This window comes from Gallinula chloropus (genome assembly GCF_964237585.1).
Source record: "Gallinula chloropus genome assembly, chromosome: 16".
Taxonomy (NCBI): domain Eukaryota; kingdom Metazoa; phylum Chordata; class Aves; order Gruiformes; family Rallidae; genus Gallinula; species Gallinula chloropus.
Genome location: NC_140101.1, coordinates 2,725,489 through 2,744,579, shown reverse-complemented (window position 1 = coordinate 2,744,579; position 19,091 = coordinate 2,725,489). Strand labels below are relative to the sequence as shown.

The following is a 19,091-nucleotide window of genomic DNA, read 5'->3' as shown; positions in this document are numbered from 1 at the left end:
GTCTTTCTTCCTCATCTTTCAATCTTGCTACAGAATATTGATACAGGGACAAAATAAACCTATTCTGAGTCAGTTTGCATGGAGAAAAACAGATGATTCCCAGTGTGAACAGCTCAAGAATGGTCCCTTCTGCCTGTTGTCCAAGCCATATTCAGGCTGCCAGGCTCACGTCTCTCCAGTCAAAACATGTTCCAATCTGGAGCAGAATTTAATTGGAAAATCCAATGTTCCACGTTCCTTGATGGGTGATTTTCCACCAATTAAAAAGTAGGATGAGCTCCATTAGAGTCATAACAATGCCTAACAAATCCTTCTTTAAAGGTAATTAATGCTTGAATGCTAGAACATACCTTACTCACAAGCTGATAACAATCTCTTCTGAAGAGTTGTCAGCTTTATTTGAGAACAATTTGGAGTAGCAATGCCACCCAGTTTACATGAGGCTAAGTGTCTTCTGATCCTCTACCTCCTGCCAAGCTTTGAGTAGGTAGAGGGAATAGAGCACAAGTGTGAGGCTCCTCCATGCCAGAATCAGAAGGAATTGGGAAATTATTTGAGTCAGTGAGAGGCAGGAATAGAGAGGAAGGAGAAGCACAATTAACCTTTGGGGAAACCAGCCAGATTCTACTGCAAAAGAAAGGGAATATCATCCACATTTCCATTCTGATAGTGAGAATTTGTGTTTGTAATCCCTGTGCTCAGCTCTAAGCACTCTGTGTGCTCTTTGGATATCACATCAATCTGCTGAAAACATAAAATAGTTCAATAAATTTGGGGCAGCATTTGAATTTTTACAGGTTAAATATTCAGAATGTTGTGGCAAACAAAAAAAACCCAACAAAGGTTTTGTTCCTTTTTCCCGTTATGTTTTGTGTTCACTGGCAAAGGCATGAAGGGGTAGAAAACCAAATAAAGAGGAAAAAAAAGACCATTGAAAAGGAAACTCAAGTTTTTCAGCTCCAAAAATATTTAGAGAAATTAAACTGTTTCCTACAAGCAGTTGTCTTTTCAAAAGGGATTGAACAGTTTTCAACCCACTCAATCTTCTATAACAGAAGTGTTATTCAGAATGGGCTGGACACTGAAATCATAATGTTACAAAACAACATAAAACATAGTGATGGCTTGTGGCAGAAATACTTTATTTTTCCTTGTTCCAAGGAACCAGCACGTTAGTTTGCTTTCTTTGAAATCACAGTAGGATTTTAAGGTCAGTTCCTCTATTGATTTTTTTCAGTATCTGCTGTGCTTTGCAGATTTTTCTTTTGACATGTTCTGTCTTCTGTTCCTGTGGGCTGGTATATTAATAGTATTTGATTCCAAGTACTTCCATGAATCATGTTGCAAGCTACATTTCAGCTATTCCTAACTATTGCAATACATCAAATTTTGAGGCAATCAGATGCCATGGTAGTGGAAGAGGCTGGAAGAAAGAATTAGGGAAGGGGATTGAAGGGTTTGAATCCTTAGGAAATCACAAAACATGTATCTCTCACTCACCTGTGCATTAGTTCTGGCAGTATATACTTGTATATGTATTTACTTTCTAGCAACAGCTTTCAGGCTTCCTGGATTAATGATTGTTAATGTCTGGAGTCACAGTGTGATTGCAAAGGCTCGCAGGGATATCGCCCTCTAGATAGGGGATGGCTGTTGTGCTCCTGTATGACATACTCCAGCCTATTAAACATGTGTCATAACTTACATCTGGCCAGTCTTCTAGAATATGATTCAGCTCATTGCCATTATTATGTAAACAAATTAAAACAAAAAACCATGAATGCAACAGCAAAAGTATTACACTACAGTAAAAGAGGAAGACTACAAGCATTATGCCATGACTAGTACTATGCCAGGTTCCAAGAAGATCCTGAAAATTGGTTTGGGGTTTTTTTGTTTCTTTCTTTCTTCTTTTCAGCCCTAAAGTTATTTTCTGGAAGAAGCCTGAGCTTCACTTTGCCTCTTTCCCTGATAACCAATAGAGACTTGAACCCTGATTGGCTGTAAAGCCAATAGAGAATTTCAGCACAGACCCAACCAATTGGGGAAAACAAAGCACTAGAAATTTCCTCTGTGTCAGGTGAGGCTATGCATACCTTGGGAGGCTTTCTGCTGCTTTGGGGAGCACCTCTGTGGAGTAGAGAGCAACTTGTGGGTTTGGGAGAGGCTTGATTCTTAGAAGCCTTTTATTGTTTTGGGGTTTTTTTTAGCATGTTTCAGGTAACTTTCTCCTTTTTAATTTTTACTGGGCTAATTGTTGGGAGCTGCCAATGTTTTAATTCTTAGTATCTTGCTTTGAGAGTGTGTTGTGTTGTTGGTGTGAGTAGCAGATTGCCAGACAGCCCTGCTCTTAAGCACGTCATAACTCTTTCAGGTAGCAATTACATTTGGGGAGCACAGTTAGATAAATCAATAGATCTTCTGCAATGTATATAAGTGTCCTTAATGCAGGTAAGCTGTAATGGGTTTCCTCATAAACAAGAGCAGCGTATTTGTCTCCTGTGTTGCATCACTATTTAAAAACAAGCTTGAGTCAGCTGTGAATCTCTGGAGTGAAACAGGTTGCATTCACCATGTCTTGCTGTGAAGGTTGCTCTGGTGTGTGTTTCTGAGGTGGGCGTAGGGTAATGTAACCCAGTCACCTTCTAGGTGGAAAATGGTGTTTGTTGTATTTAAGGAATAGTGGTTTTTATCTTGTTAGGGCCTGAGAGGAGAGCAGCATTGATACTGTGGAGCTGGTCCCGGTGAGCAAGTCTGTGGCTTCTCTGTGAGCAGAATCTGCTGTGCAGGCTAAAAAATTGCATGCTTGTAAGTTTGCTTAGCTTGCAGATTCTGCTGTGTATCAGTGACTAACAGGGTGGGCTCTTTCTTTATGGGTTTTTTTAATATCAGCACCTTAGTTCCTGAGTAGCTGCTCTGTTTAACAGAGCATTTATAAAACCAACTCTGAGAACCATCTTTTCCTACAGCAGTGGCTTCTGTGACTGTGCAGATAGAAGAAAATTCTAGTTGCTAATGAACTTTCTCTTCCTTGCTGCCACTTGTGAAAAGCATGTGGGTTGTACAAGTTTGTTTTTGCTTTAAAACCTCACTAAGTGTGTAATACCTCTGAAGGATGGATTTGTGAACTCTGGCTACAGCTCTTGCCACTGAAATGCCCTGAAAACTGTGGGGATTTTGTTGTTGGGGTTTTTTTACTCTAAATATACTGCAAAATGTGACTAAGAGGAATAGAGTGTTGTTAGGGGCTGAGTGCCCCTTTGGTAAGTGACTGTAGCAGCTGCTGCAAGTGGTCTCCACTTGATAGCTCTTTACAATATGCCTATTCAAAACAGTGCATTGCAGTGGTTATCTGTTACCTTAATAACATTATGAGCCAGCTTTGAAGTGACCCCCCCTTTTTTCATGGGGACAGTGGGTGATATGTGTATCTTTCTAATTTAGTATCTGCCTGTGTGCTGGTCTGGGTCTGTGTGCTTATCACCCTTACCTCTGATAACCCATAGATAGCCAGCACTTCCCTTGGGGTGAGCTGGGTGGTGAAGGGATTTTAAGGGCACTTAATTAAAAAACCAATTGATTGCACCTACACACATGTGGAATTCCTTTGGAGTGATTAGCTAAATTGATCCTGATTCCCAGTTGTGTAAGCATGTGGCCTCTTGAAAGTGTCTTTGCCAGCCATGTAGAAGGTATTAGAAGCAGCAGCTGAGTTGAGTTCAGTTTGCTGGCACAGGGAAGGGCTCTTACCTTAAGACAAGCCTCAGATAATGGGGTGCTCAGTTGTGCCTTTAATTCCAGGCTTCCTCTTGCACAGCATAGGCAGAAGGTGCCTTCATCTTTCATTTATAGAAACTTTCCCTGTAGAAGCTGGACCTAATTATATTATGTTATTTTAAAAGTTCTGTTTCTTAGTTGTTGCTATATATTTGCTGTTTAATTAGCATGAAAATCTTACTGATGTTGTGTGTGGTGTTTGGCTGTGAAATGAATGCTGAGATACTACTTGCTTGGGTGTGGCTGTTCTCTGCTTTGTTCTCTGCATGCCTCCTTAAATCTGCTTTTAGGAGGAAAAAGAAGTGGAGTCTAAAATGTTAATTGAAAAGCTGAGCAAAATGGCTGGGGATTTATCCCCCAAATCAGATGCTGGAAGCTGGGTTTGTTTGATAAGGGAGGCAGCACAGGTTTTGCCCTCCCCCTGCACTCTCTGTTCCTGCAAGCATCTCTCCTGTAAATTGGCAGAGGGGCTCAGAAAGTGCTGGTCTTTTCTCTTCAGACACTAGCGAGGGCTCAGCAAAAGTCCAACAGCACAGTACAGAAGCACCAGGTCTCTCATTGGGCTGTGATTCCAAAACAATCCCAGCTTTGTGAAGGCCAGGAGCTTTCTGGAACATGCATGAGGATGAGCAAAAAACAACATGGGATGAGTGTTGCCTGATGCTGGGCATCCAGCTGGCTGCTCTGGGCTATCTTACCCTCTTTTTCAGAGCTGGACCATGGGGGATATGACACCAGCAGGGGAGACTGAGCTCAGGGATGCTTGCACCCAGTTGTTTGAATCTGGCATGAGGAGTGAAGCAAGAAGACTGAGAACCTTTTGGCATTGGCCAGACAGCTCACCTGTGTCTGCTCGAGATTTGGTCAAGGCTGGCTTTTATTTTGTGGGTCCAAGAGATGAAGTACAGTGTTTCTGCTGCGGTGGTGTCCTGAAGGACTGGGTACCTGGGGATTGCCCTGCAGCAGAACACTTGAAGTTCTTCCCTTTCTGTAAATTCATCTGTGGTGAAGATGTTGGGAACCAAGAGATGCTTCCTCTTCAGGAAGTCTTTGACACTGTGGATGGGCAGTTCCTCAGCTTTTCACAGGGTATAGAGAGTGAGGAAGCAGCCCTGTCCAGTGAGCCGGAGTACCCGGAGATGGAAGCGGAGGAGGTGAGACTAGCCACGTTTCGGAACTGGCCTCAAGATACTAACGTGCCTCCTGAGCAGCTGGCTAGAGCAGGATTCTTTTACACAGGTGGGTACACTGGGGTGATGTGCAGGTGAACTTTTGGAGGTGTCACTGGTTTTTATTGCTTGCACAAAGACGTGCAAGTAGTGTAGTTAGAAACCGCATCCTTCCTTCAGACTGTGCTGTTTCACATGGTGTTTGTGCAGAATTTGCTTCTATGCCTGCTCCTCTTTGGGTACTGGTGGGGTGCACCAGGAGGTTAATTCCTTTCCCAGCACAGGTGGGGAAAGTGACATGTTTTAAACAGATGTTTTACTGTCAGAAATGTGTGTATTGAGATCCATTGAGCCTGTTTATTACTTGCATGTCTAAAAGGGTTTGAGGCATGCTGGCATGTCATGTTTTGTGTAACTCTGTCTTGCACTGAAGCCTTTTCTTCTCAAAAAACAAATGAGGGACACCTGTAGGTAGTCAGCCCATCTAGCTGTCTGTGCCTTGATGCTGTAAGGACACTAGGCTTCTAATACAGAGATGAAAAGGATACTCCTTTTTAAGGACAATAGGTGGTATTTCATATCACATGCATGTAAATACCAGGATAATATCATTGCTTCCCCTTGAGAAGATTTTGCTGGTTAGATAATAAGTTTGAAGAAGTAATGCTCCCTGGACTGACCAGTTAGAGGAAATATTTACAGTATGTTAATGCTGGACTAGAATTAGATATTGGAGGATCCTTATGGCTTTTCAGATCTAATACAGTGGTAGTCCTGTGTGGACTTCTGTGTGGAGTGTGACTTCCATGTGAAGAAATCTGTTTTGTGTTTGGACATCAGGCATGAAAGGAAGTGACAGGGTCTGTAAGCAAAAGATCCCTTAGCAAAATTAACAAAATCAATCCTGCATGTCCTGAAAGCTTCACTCTTACTGTTAAAGTAAAACTGAATTGCCCTTTCACTTGTATTTAAATACCATCTGTTGGTAAAGATGGGCAGGGGAGGCATGCTTTAAATGTGATGGGTAGAAAAATTTCAGGTGCAATGTGATGAATAATAGGTGTGTAGGAAAGTCTGACTAAACTCACCTGTTCTAGCTTGAGTTAGAGGAGGTGACTGGATAGTTTGCTAGTATGTGTCTCTGCTTCTGCAAGACTTTCCATGCATGACCTGGATCTTGCTGTAAATCTAGTTAATACTAAGAATCTGTACCCATCGACTTGGAGCTCAGGGGCTGAACAGTGTGGGTGCCTGAATGGAAAAGCATTGTGGGCACATCACCTTATCTGTGGTTCTTCTGTGTCTTAAAAATGAACAGAGGCAAGGCCATCGTGTTCAGGAACACAGAATAAGCCATGAAACTGTGTCTGCAGTGAAAAGTCTGTGACCTGTGTTGGATCTACCACTTGCAGAGCAGCTGGGCCCGGCACAGAGACTGGCTTTGGGGACTCATTAGGCCGCAGCATATGTCAGGGCACTCCTGTGGTCACTGGAGCAGGAGAGCTCTGGGACTGGGCACTCCAGTTAATCCAAGCAGTGCTCTGGTGTGAGAGCTTTTTGGAGATTGTGCCTGAATCATGGGCAACCTTTACTGACAGTTTCATTGCCTTTAGGGCAGGGCACTTGTAGGTGGTGGTTCTTTACTTTCTTTTTTCCTTTTGCTTTCTGTGAAGGGAAGCACAACCTGGGACCATCAAATCAGACTGGTCTGGGTTGGAAGGGACCCCAAGGATCACAAAGCTCCAACCCCCCTGCCACAGACAGGGCCACCAACCTCCAGGACTGGAGCTACACAAGGTTGCCCAGGGGCCCATCCAACCTGGCCTTGAACACCCCCAGAGATGGGGCACCCACCCCCTCTCTGGGCAGCCTGTTCCAGCCCCTCACCACTCTCTTTGTAAAGAACTTCCTCCTAATATCCAGTTTAAATCTTCCTTCCTTAGCTTTAATGTTGTCACAGTCTCTTATACCTATGTGGTGGAAGCTGTGTATGTTGTCTGACTGTGCCTGCTGCTGGCTATGGCAGACTGTGGCTAGGGAACAAGTGTGCTTCTAGGTATAAATAATTACAGCTCCACTCCAGATGCAGGCAGGAGAAGGTTGGGTAGGCATGGGCATGCATGGGAGCTCTGGTGCCCACACACATGCTGCCTGTGAGCTTGTGACCCAGCTCTGGAATGATCTCGACCAGCCACAGCTCTGGGAGTGTGAACTCTCATTGGATTTCCTGCCCCTGTGCAACTTGCACAGTGTTAGTAAATTGTCATGTGCTCATCTGTGCTGTCTATTAGCCTGCTTTGTGCTGAACTCTCCCTACTTCTCATCTGGGGCTAGCAGAGCATGCAGTGTTGCAGTGTCAAATAACTTCTTGATGTCCTTTGCAGGACAAGATGATACAGTGAGGTGTTTTTTCTGTGATGGAGGTGTGAGGAGATGGTCATTTGGACTTGATCCTTGGAGGCAGCATGCCAAATGGTATCCAGAGTAAGTCAATCTTGGTTGAAAAATGTCCTTCATAGCAAGATCAAAAGATCTTGCATTCTGTGCTCACTTTTTTCTTTTATAAAGTAAGAGTACCCCCAGTTGAGAGATGAGTCACAGGAGTACTGGTAGTAAGTCTTGCTTCCAGTCTGTATCTGTTATTAGCTTAGTTCTAGCTAGAGCAGGTGAAAATCTAGTTGAGTAAGTTCAGTCATGTTTAACTGCATGAACTCCTACAGTAGTCTTGTAACCTTCTGGAATCCTTGAAATCGAGAGTCTGATTCCTCAAGGTCAAAGGTGCACAGCAAGGGATCCTCTTCAGATCCCAGTAGTGAGTCAAGATGGAAAACCTGTTTCTAGGTCGGCCACTTAAGTGTCCTGTCTTCTGAAAGTGCCTTCCTCTTCCTCTATTCATGTGTGGAAGAACCAAAGATTGGCCTGAAAACCTAATAACTGTGTCTTCAACTGCCCCTCCTCCTGTTTTTCCCTTTTTACTCTTGACAAAAAAGTAGTTGATGTATCTGGTGCCTCTCTGCCCTCACAACAGTTTGCTGGCTCCAGGACAGTCAGCTTTAGTCCCTTTAGGCTGCTTCTTGGCACTGCCACATCCTCTATTCCAAAGGCTGATTTATCACTGGAGGTGTCTGGTTAATGACAAAACCCACTGGACAATGGTGGTTTAGGCTGTATCTGCTGTCTTAAGAAGATCTGTGCACACAGAAATGACAAAGCCGAAATATTTAAATCATCTCACTTGAAAAGCAAAATCAGATGTTCAGGCTCAGGTAGATAGGAAATCCTGGGTCTGAACTGTGCTAATTTGACCTGGAGTTTGCTTTCTAAATCTTCATTTAAGATAACTTTGTCAAAGAACAGCTTTGGCCTCTACTTCTGAGCTACAAAAAGATATTGTAAACCTTGTTTTTTTCTGTAGACCTTCCTGTGTCTCTCTGAAATGATCTGTTAGAACATTTTCTGTGACCTGTTATCCAGAATACTTATGCTGAGCTCATCTTAGGCAAAATTTGAAGACTGAGCTAAGGTGGAGATCATGAGCCTCTCACTCTTGCCCTTCATGCAGGAAGGAGGGGGGGAAACTGTGATACTCCCTCTTCTTGCATGAATATATCTGTTTGCTCATAACCCATCAGCACCCTTTCCTTCTCAAATTCAAACTAATACTGCTACTTTCACTTGTAACTAATGTCTTCACCTGAACTAATGAACTTCAATCTCTGTTTGTAGGTGTGAGTTTTTATTGCGATCAAGGGGGAGAGAGTTTGTTAGAAGTATTCAAGAGTCCTCTCCTAACACCCTGCTATCTCCAGTGAGTCATGAATACTTTGTGTAGTGGATGGGGGGTTGGTAGGTAGGGGGAAGTTTTGAATGTGTTTCTCTTTTGTGACTCTCTTCTGACACTTTCAGAGGGATTCCTGGGATCAGACAGAAGCAGATTCCTCTGCTTATCAAGGTCAGTGCTATAACTATGTGCTGTTTTGTCTTCTATTGTAAGCAGTATAGTCTGTGTCATTCACCCCAGATACTGTGTGCTCTACACATGGTGTTTGTGAAATGTTTTAATATTCTTGAAGCTTGAATATTCAGCATAGAGAAACTAGCTTTATACTTAGATCAGCTTCCAGGCTTAGTTTGCTTTACTTCCAATCATAATTCACTAGTCATCAAAAGCAATTTCATAAAAGCAGACACTGATTTGCAATGGCTTATTCTACTGTATCAGTGAAACAAGTGTCCCATGTTTGGCCCCAGTCCAGAATCCTTATCTCTGTTTTCACATCCCAGGAATGAAGTCTCAAAACTGCTGTTGTGAAGAACATGTGGAACCTTGAGGGCTCCCCTACCTCATAATCTAGCTCAACCATTCATCAGTAAAGTGGGGAATTCATCTGGCAGTCTCTTCAAAAGCTTAAGTCTTTTAAGCTTGTATTATTGGATAGGCTCTTCAAGAGAATAAGAAATCTGCTTTCCACAGTTATGCAAGTCAAATTTCACCTACTTAAATTTCCAGGAGCAATTGATACATAGGAACAGTTCCATGAACAACTGGACCCTCCCACTGTACTCTGGTCTCCTGTTAAGTATGTTTAAAATACTGTAGTCTGAAGGAGTCTGCAGACAGACATCATCATCAAGAGCATGGGCAAGTCAAAGGGAAGTTAGGGAGGCACCCAATAGTCCTGTGACTGTCCAGCCTAGCTAAATGTTTCTGGTCTTAGACTAAGATGTCTTAAAGAGCAAGCAGTCTTGCTGCTTGTGTTAGAGACCATTTCCTAAAAATAAAGTGACTTCAAGGTTCCACATGAAAGTGGTTTTGAGACTTCTGTTCTGGGATGTGAAAACAGAGATAAGGATACTGGACTCTGGCCAAACATGAGACACTTGCTTCACTGAAAGAGTAGAATAAACCATTCCAAATTAGTCTCTCTGCTTTTATGAGATTGCTTTTGACTTGTGAATTACAACTGGAAGCAAAAACTGTAAATCTGGATGTTGGTCCAGCTATATAGATATCTTGAGGAATGTTCTAGGATTCCTATATATGCCACTTTAATATTAAACAGCTTCAGAGTGGCATACTCTTAGCCCAAAGTTCTGCCTTGTGTTGTAAAGTATCTGCTCGCTGCTTTATAGGTGCCCTGAGGAATTTGGAATTTCAGGCTCTTCCTCCTCTGGATCAGTATCCCATAGCACAGAATGTCCTGGAGATGGGTTTTGACCCCATGTGGGTGGTTAGCCTGATAGAGAATAAATACATGCTGACTGGGACTTGCTACTCCTCCGAGTCTGAGCTGATTTCTGATCTGCTTCAGCTAGACTGGGAAGAGAGCAGAAGTGCAGAGGAAAGCAGAGGTATGCCTGACTTGCACACCCAGGTTCTTGGTGGCTGTTTAACCTCATATTCACTTCATCTTGAGCACTATTGGGAACATCTTGTGGGTCTGCCGCCTCTCTTCCTAGGCTGGGAGTAAGAACAGTAATGTACCAAAGCTTGCCTGCCTTTGAGGATGAAGAGCTTCTGCTCTAGAGACATCTGAAGGAGCTGTGATGACTGGGACATCAGTAACTGTATTTGATAGCCTATGGTGTAGATATTCTCAAGATGTTCTGCTGCCCTTAGACCTGTGGTAGCAGGCAGCTGCATCGTGTGGAAGCTTGTGAACAAATTCCCATCTGATGCAGAGGAGAGTTGCCAGAAGGAAGGCTTTGAGGATGGATGACTACCCCAAGCCAACTGAATCAATGGCTTGTTCAGAAATAGCCATACTTGTTAGTTTGGACAATATATTAGTCTTAACTTACCTACATCTGTCCTGTGTTATCTGTTTTGAGGAGTGTGTTTGCCAGGTGAGGTTTACTTGAAGATGCAGTTCCACACAGGCTTTCCCTGGTAGAAAGTCTGCTTTCTAAAGCCCCTGTCCCCAGATCATGGCTGCTGTCTCTCTAGCTAAAGGCAAAACCCCAATTTCTGCAGAACCAAATGTGTAATTAAATAGTAGTATGGGAGCAGGAATGAGCAGCTGATGACTCTTGCTGTCTGATAGCTAAACCAGCTTTAGGGACACAATATTATGTGGATATGTCTTGTTAGGGGCATTAACATATATAACAACTGGAGCACTACTGGAAAACTGGAGTAAAGAGGTTATTTACCTCTTTCAGGCTGCTGAAATCTAGGATATTCCATCTTTTTAAAAAACACTGTCTGAAGAGGAAGGGGATACCATTTCATACCATCTTTTTTCCTGGTTATACAGGTGCTGCTCAGAGACAGACCAAAGCATCCAGTTCAAGAGAAGAAATGCAATCTGTGCAGCAAAAGGAATCAGGTGCACTGGGCTGACAGTGGTGGTGAAGTTGAGCCTGGGCTCAAATTGGGATGATTTTATAGTAATGGTATCAGTAATCATTGTATTCCTCATGGGTTTTTAATCCTGAAGGGGAATGTGTGCTAGCTTGTATGGTAACTGAGCAGAGACCCTTATTTCAGGAGTTAAGTTCCACTGTGAAGCAGACTAATGTAGAGGGTTTATAATAGTTGTAGCTTTTCAGCTTAAATGAAGCTTGCCTGAGATACTTTTGCCACCTTCAGCCAGTCTCTGAACAAAATGAGCCAGCTGCAGTGTGACTCCCTAAGATGACAGCCCTGTCACCCTGGAGCTGTCCCAGTACTAACAGTTTGGGCTTTTTCTTTCTCTTTGGTGAAGAAGCCCCTTGGATGAGCACAGAAGAACAGCTCCGGCGCCTGCAAGAGGAGAAGATGTGCAAAGTGTGCATGGACAGGGATGTGTCTGTGGTGTTTGTTCCTTGTGGCCACCTGGTAGCTTGTGGAGAATGTGCCATCAATTTGAAGTTGTGTCCTATCTGCAGAGCGGTCATCCAGGGGAGTGTGAAGACTTTCATGTCCTGAGCCATGATGAGGGGAAAGAGAAGTTTCTGTACAACTCAGAACACAGCAGAGGGAGAAAATAAGAATTTGGTTGATGCTGGGGCAGTCTTATTTGTAGGGCAGCTTGGCATAAGTGTAAACTTCCAGGATGTGCCTCCTATGCAGTGTTTCTAGTAGGAGTTGCTGATTTGCTGTTTTCTGGCTCATCTTGCTTAGGACTGCTCCAGAAAGACTCTGCTAGTTTCTTCTGGCCTTTGCTGACAGGTATTTGCCTTTTCCAAATTCCTGCATTCTCAGATGAACCCTCTGCTCTATGTGGAAATCAAGGGCTGTTCTCAGTAGGCTGTCTCTGCCTCTCTTTCTCATTTAGCAGCTGTTTAGAGATGATTCTGCTGGGATTGATGGCTTCTTTCAGTAAGTCTGAGTCAAAATGGGAGTATCTTGAGACAAAATTCATTCAGCTGAGATGAGAACACTCTGCAGCAATGTGCTGTGGGGGAGGGAGAATCTGGCTTTGGCTTTTTCTCAGCTCTTTGCTGTCTTTCCCTGCCTCCTTGTTGAATTTTCAACAACTGATAAAATGCTTCAGTAATGCTCAAATCCACGTAACTAAGTGAAAAGCTTGGCTGGCTGCAGGCTCTCCTGCCTCTAATCTCAGCTGACCTTTCTAGGCAGAAGGTGAGAAGCTCTTTGAGTCTCTTCCCTGGCTGTGGGGTTCTCTTCTACTAGAAGATGACTATGGAAACTCACCTTTTTAGGACTTCAGTTTGCTTGCTGAACTGCTAATCCTTCCTTCAAATAGAACATTCTATTGTGTAGCCCAAAAAAAGCTTTTGTTAATACTCTTTCTTTTTAATTGCAAGGGGAAAAATGTTTTTAAAAACTTGCTGTTCCCTTATTCATTGAATAAAAAGCTTCTTTTGTTTCTTAGAGGTCTGAGTATCTGATTGTAGTGCAATACCCTTCTGGGGGAGGGGGTGTGGTGGTCTCCTAAGATGCTAAAGCAGCACCTGGTTGTAGATACTTGAAATTCAGGCTCTCTTCACTGTAAAAGACATGGGAAGGATGCAGCAGGATAAGGAACTGATGCAGGAAGCTGTGCAAGCAGAGAATAATTCTGCATCTGAATTCAGTGCAGAGTTTTGGTATGTGGCTCTTGAACACATCTGTGGAGACTGGAGCACTGGCTCTGTTGCTTCTGCTTGGGTCCAGTGCTGGATACTGAATGGGGTTATAGGCTTGTCTCTAACTTCAAGCTGTCAGTTATCCCTGGGCCATGTGGGAGGGCAGGCCTCTTCCTTCATCCTTCCCTTCAGGAGAAGGGAATACTACTCAGCTCTTGGCAAAGGTGCAGAAAACTCACTGTTGAGGAAATTCCTCCTGGAGGAATTGGTGAGCCTTTGCCAGGCAGCAGCTTTCAAAGGGAACAGAATTGCACCACCCTGCCAAATGAGGTGGTGTGTCTGGGTTCAAGCTATTGTTTGCTTTACTTTGCCTCTGTAAACAACAGGAGAAGTTTGCAGTTTGAGCAGATGTGCTAATGTGAGAAGGGGAAAAAATAACCAGCTCTGCATTGGAATAGTGTTATTTCCTCCTCAGTTAGTGTCTGGAACTGAGCCTGAGCAGCAACAGGACTACAAGGCTGCAAACACACCAGATCTTTGGGGCTTCTTTGAGTTATCACTTTGAAAATCTGTGTCTCTTCTGCATCTGGAAGGGTGCAGCCATTTCTTTAATGGGAAGATGTCCCTTTAGAAAGGAGTATGTTAGGTGGTTTTTCGACTAGCAGCATCTCAAGCTGTGCCTAGCCCCAATAGAGGGCACTCCTAACCTGGAGATAAGGGAACCCTCTCGAGTAAAACCTTCAGCTGCCCCTTATTCTTACAGCACATGGGAGATGCAAACAACCAGGAGTCCCTATTACAACAGAACAGGGTCATTGTGTGACCTTGCAGTACTTTTAGAGCAGGACTAGCACAAGTAGGCCAGGAGGAATGGTGGTCAGTGTGAAGGATCACTGGGTCTGCTAATAAAAACTAGAGGAGGCAATTAAGTGTGGAGTATGATCTTTGGTAGTTTGTCTTATTTTCTTTCTTTTCAGACTGATTTTTTTCAATTTATGGTAGTCATTGATAGTAAATAGTGTAGGCTTACCTGAACCTTTATTTTACTTTAATAAAAGATGCTTAATTACCTGTGTTCATCATAACATAGGATGGTAGTTATGAAGGTACATGGTCATCACACTTGTGTTTAACAGATCTTTACCAGTTTGTATTAAAGCCCAGAGACATGCTGGTAAGTGCACAGTTTGGTGCTTAGTCTCTTTAGAGTGCTTGGCAGGTGGGGCTGGATTAGTGTTATTAGTAAATGTGGCATCAAGGCTTGGTCAGTCTGAGAGGTATAGTGTTAAGAACAAATGATGAACCAGTAAGTGTCAGCTGTCTGTTCTGCTCAGTCAGAAGCTGTGGCTTCTATGGCCTAAAAGAAGGAAAAATACCTATAGGAGACAATGTTCTTGTAGCTGCACCTGATCTGAGCTCAGGATTTGGGGTGCAGGGGGGCTCTGGACTGGAAGTTGCACAGAAATAAATATTGTTCTCTCAGCACTTTTTTCTGAGTTTCTAGAAGAGGATTTTGCTTCCTGGGCCCATATGGAATGGGACAAAGGAAGGTACATCATCCTGTGTCTGCCTTAGCTCTTAATGTTTTGATTTCTTTTAATTCTTCCCTCATCCTCCCCACCTCTCACATGGCTTCTAGTCTGACTCTTCTGAAAAGCATTGCTTAAACACCAAGTCATCTCAAGCAGATCAGGCAAGGCAATGAAGAATTATTGTCTGGGAATGTACCAGCCCAAGAAAGCCAGGGGTGGCTGACAAGTGCTCTGTCTCTGCTTGACACTTACCATGCTGGGAGATGTAGCTAACAAAACTGACATTGTTTTTTTATTTGTGTTTTTAATTAATTGCTGCAGCTCATTAATGCAACTTAATTAGTTATATTCCTCCTTTGCTTCAGCCCATTGCCTCCCCTCAAAATTATCATGTCAGAAAACACCCTTCCATCACCATCTTGCCAGGCTTGTGCCTGGAGGAAAGGTGGCTGCTCAGTGAAGAAGACAGTGAAGAACCCAGCTGTGATCAATGAATCCCAGTGTCCTGCAGCAGGTTTCAGATGGGTATACAACTACACCAGTGTTAATGTAGGTGGGCAAACCCAGAGTAAACTGCAGCTGCTCTGGGAATGGCTTGGCATGTTGAAATGGGGCTAAGCTCCATGCTGAGTAAGGATTTGGTGCTTGTACTAGTTTATAGCTGTTCAGCATTGTAGGAGTTAGGTCACAGAACACTGAAATCCAGGACAAATACCTACTGCTAAGGTGCAGACCATGTCTAAAGAATGAGGAAGAGCCCTGGATGAGGGGGAGGACAGGGAGGAGGGAAGAGGTCTCATCTATTACTTAAAGCCTAAATAACTGAAATGTAAATAGCCCCACCTAGTTCTATACAGGCAGGGTGGAGATGAAGTTGTGTTAGGGGATTTAGGCTCTTTTCAGAACAAGGGGAAGAAGCAGCTAACTACAAATCAGGTGAAGTGTCCTGGGAGTTATGCAGTGCTTCCTCCTTCATGGTTCCATGGTGTAAGGAAGCAGCTCCGACTTCAACTGTATCTCTTGCAAGAGGCTCTTGGTGAACTTGTTCTGGCTGAGGTCTGCAGGCCTGTGCCATTTATGGGCTAGTACCACCAGGCTGTGGTAGGAGCAGGTTCCTCAGGGCACTTGGAGAATTAAAACCCAACCTTGTGGCTGTTGTTCTTCAGCATACACTCTTTGCATTTGAAAAGACAAGGAACAGACAGTGGAGTGGAGTTCACCATCCTGCATTTCCTCTGCCAAAGATCCAGGCTGCAGGGGGTTGTTTCCTGCAGCACCTTTGGTGGTAGAGTGCAAGGTTTATCCATCCTCTGGCTCCTCCTTATTTACGCAGGCCTGTGGAGTGGGGGGAGAAAACAATCAAAGCAGGGTATCAGCGTGGAGCAAGGCTGAAGTTGCATACTAAAGGTAACAAATGGTGTGGAAATAATGAGGGCAGGCTATATTTTTCCTGTTCTGTGTTTTTTATATATGATCGACTACAGATGAGGACTAGGAATGAGAGCTCAGAAGTAATGTGGTTAAGCAGTCTGGGGAAAAAAAATGCTATGCATATACCAGACCTGAATATGCTGCAGGTAAAGTAAGGAATAGATAAGAGCCAAAGTGTTAGATCTACATGTCCTCAGCAATTGGGGCTGCAGACAATTTGGTTAGGAATTTTAAAAGCTAGGGGTCATCTCTAAAAACAAAAGTAGCTTCTTGAAACTGTGGTGATGTGCTCTTTGTGTAGATGCAGCAGTACAAGCAGCTCTACTGTTGTAGCCAGCAGTAAAGATGAGCAAACGTTTTCAGCTAAAGCATCACCTCTTAAATATGCAGCTTCAGGTGGATCAAAACAGTTTGCAAATTCATGTTGATAATCAGCAAATTGTTTGTTTGGGGAAAAGTCTACCTAGAAAGAAAAGCAGAAGCATTTTTTTCCTCCCCTGTTTTACTTTTTCTTCCCCTGAAAAGTGTTTTTTTTCCTTCCTGTTTCAGTGAAAATTTTCTTTTGCAGAGTATTCTGGTCATCAAAAGAAGTTTGGAGAGGGAGGGGAACAATCCTGAAGGACTTTCCACCCCTCCCTCTCCCAGTGTTTCAGTCTGGATTTTGATTTATTTTTTTAATTGAAGAATGCCCATTCTATACTTGCACCAGTCAGTTAATTTACTGAAGATCTTGCTTTGAACCTGTCAGCAGATGACTGTTATCTGTGGTCCAGCCCTGTAGTGCTACATGCTCACAGCTGCTCCATGCCAATGGCTGGCAGACAGACTGCACCATGAAAGAATTGATTAGGGAGTATTAAAGTGAGTGATCACTGACTGGAGCCTTAGATCATTCAATTAACCAATACCTCCTGTTGCTCCCCTGTCAATACTGAAGTCTACATCAGATAAAATCACACCTGAGGTTACCCTCTGGCCCTTTCCAGTGGTAGGTTTGAGGAAAGCAGGACAATGAAATCCAGCCCTGCAGCCAAAATCAAATTAAAGCTCTTAAGCTGTGAATGTCATGTAGTATTGGGGTGCCAGATCACAGGGAGTGTTGTGGACCAGAGCCCCACACTTGTGCAATTTGCTGCTATGCCTTACAAATAGAGTCTTAAAAGGCAGGGAGAGCTATTGCCCATCTCTCTGCCTGTTAAATGAACAGGGGCTACCTCCTATCAACTGTTGGGTTCTTGATTTAGTACTAAATCATGTACAGAATCATGCTTTGGGACTGTTCTGGTTTATAATTGAAGCTGCACAGTGCTGCTTTCCAAAACATTCTGAGAAGGGTGTTGAAAGACCAAATGTGTGCAGCAGGCAGGAGCTGCCGACAAAGTGATGAGCTGGGTGGGCTCCTGCCTGGGCAGGTATTGCAGGGCACTTGGAGATAAGGGCTTTAGTTGGGAACTTCAAAGCTGTCTTGGTTAACCCTTCCACAGTTACCAGTGCAGGAGTGCTTCAAAAACCAACCTGGAGCTGATGCCCTGAGAGGAGGCAGTGGTGTGTGCAAGCCAGCACAGCCTGAATTGGAGTTTCAGCTAAGGAAGAGTAAGAGCTCAGCCTTTCCTTCCTGAAACCTTCTTGGAAATGTTCTCTTTTGGCCTCAGGATAAAAACTTTGGCTTTCAGGATGTGATTTATTGTCCTTTGGCTAAGTACTGTGACACAAACTCATGCACTGATGACTCTAATCTATTTTCTATCAAGTTTCCTAATATATTGTTGTTAAATAATTAGTGTTGCCAGGATTGCTAAGCAGTGATGAGACTAAGGGTAATTGTATCACATAGTAAAACCTCTAGAGCAATTTTTTCATGACAGTTTGAGTCTCTCTCACTTAAGCTTGTGACTAGAAATAGGAACTATCACAACCAAACCCCCTGGAGTTGATAAAATGTAGAACAGGAGCTGTTGTAGAACCTGGAATAGAAATAACTGTATTTATATAGGATATCAAGGCTGCTAGGTGAGTGTTGGAGGTGCTAATTCAGATGAAGCACGCTTAAATCATGCCTCTGTAAGCAATGTACAAAACTCTTGACTGGTTTTATTAATCTTTTTGTGGTGGTTGTTGGCTTTTTTTAAAAAAGGAAAAGTAATAATATCTGGTTGCTGCTAACTGAGGTTTTCAGCTAACTTGAGATTAGTAGGTGGTGTCAGGGAGGTCAGTAGATTACCATGATAAAGCTGGGAGGTGAGTGAATTGTGGTAGGGAAGTGCCTATTATCAGTTATAGTTGGGGGGGGGGGGGGGAGGTGTTTCTTCCTCCTAGTAGGAGGAAAAGGTATTTAAGGACTTCTTTTCAGTGCAGTGGATGGAGAAGAGAGGGGAAAAATGTAAGCCAAGACAAGGGGAAGAGCAGGTCAGGAGGATGTGAAACAGCATGATCTCATGAGAAATGGCTAGATAGAACTGGAGTGAGTGGGGTAATTCCATTAGGGAATGAAGGAAAGTGATCCTGTTAGAGTGGTGGCAACAGGGCAAGTAGGTGCTCATGAGAACAGCAGATTACAGACAGCAGGGTGATGCCAGCCTACAATGAAAGCTTGTGGTTGCAGTTAGTTCTGAGTCAGTAGCTGTAGGATAGGTTTGGTTTCATTCAGTGCTTCTCTCAACAAAAAGGGGTTAAAAACAGAGTACATGTTCCTGACCCTTAGCTGTCTGCAAATTTGAACTTGACAGAAGTCAGAAGCATTTATTTGATATTTTGTATCATCTAGAACAGGATATAAAAAAGAAAAACCCTTTCAGCCACCCTGAAATGATAATCACAGCAGGATAAGGGCATCTGGCAGTCAGTGCCCCAGATTGCAAAACTCCAGCTATCCATGACTCCCCTCCCTCCTGTTCATACATGTGTAAGAAAAGCAAGAGCTGGGTGGAATAAACACAAACTGCTCTTTAGTGGCTGCTATGAAATTCATAGAGGGTCACTGTACCTACTGCTCAGCAGCTGTTTTCACCTCCCATTAGCCAGAAGGAAATATTTCATTTCTATTGATGGCTTCTGCTAGCACAAAGTGATGGTGGGAAGAATGGGGCTGAAAGGACAATAAAATCATGTAGGTGCTTTGTTAGCATCTTTACCCTTGTAACCAAGTTTGACATTGCTAGCTTCTGATTTC

General features: G+C 43.4%; 1 protein-coding gene across 1 annotated transcript; it reads left to right on the top strand.

The window, feature by feature from the left end:
* Positions 1-4,496: 4,496 nt before the first annotated feature.
* On the top strand, positions 4,497-11,856 carry BIRC7 (baculoviral IAP repeat containing 7; the record flags this gene model as incomplete). The annotated part of the gene is made up of 7 exons (XM_084271493.1): positions 4,497-5,016; positions 7,331-7,430; positions 8,673-8,754; positions 8,853-8,898; positions 10,080-10,298; positions 11,204-11,275; positions 11,657-11,856. The coding sequence occupies 7 exons, from the start codon at positions 4,497-4,499 to the stop codon at positions 11,854-11,856; spliced, it is 1,239 nt and encodes a 412-aa protein (XP_084127619.1).
* Positions 11,857-19,091: the final 7,235 nt, after the last annotated feature.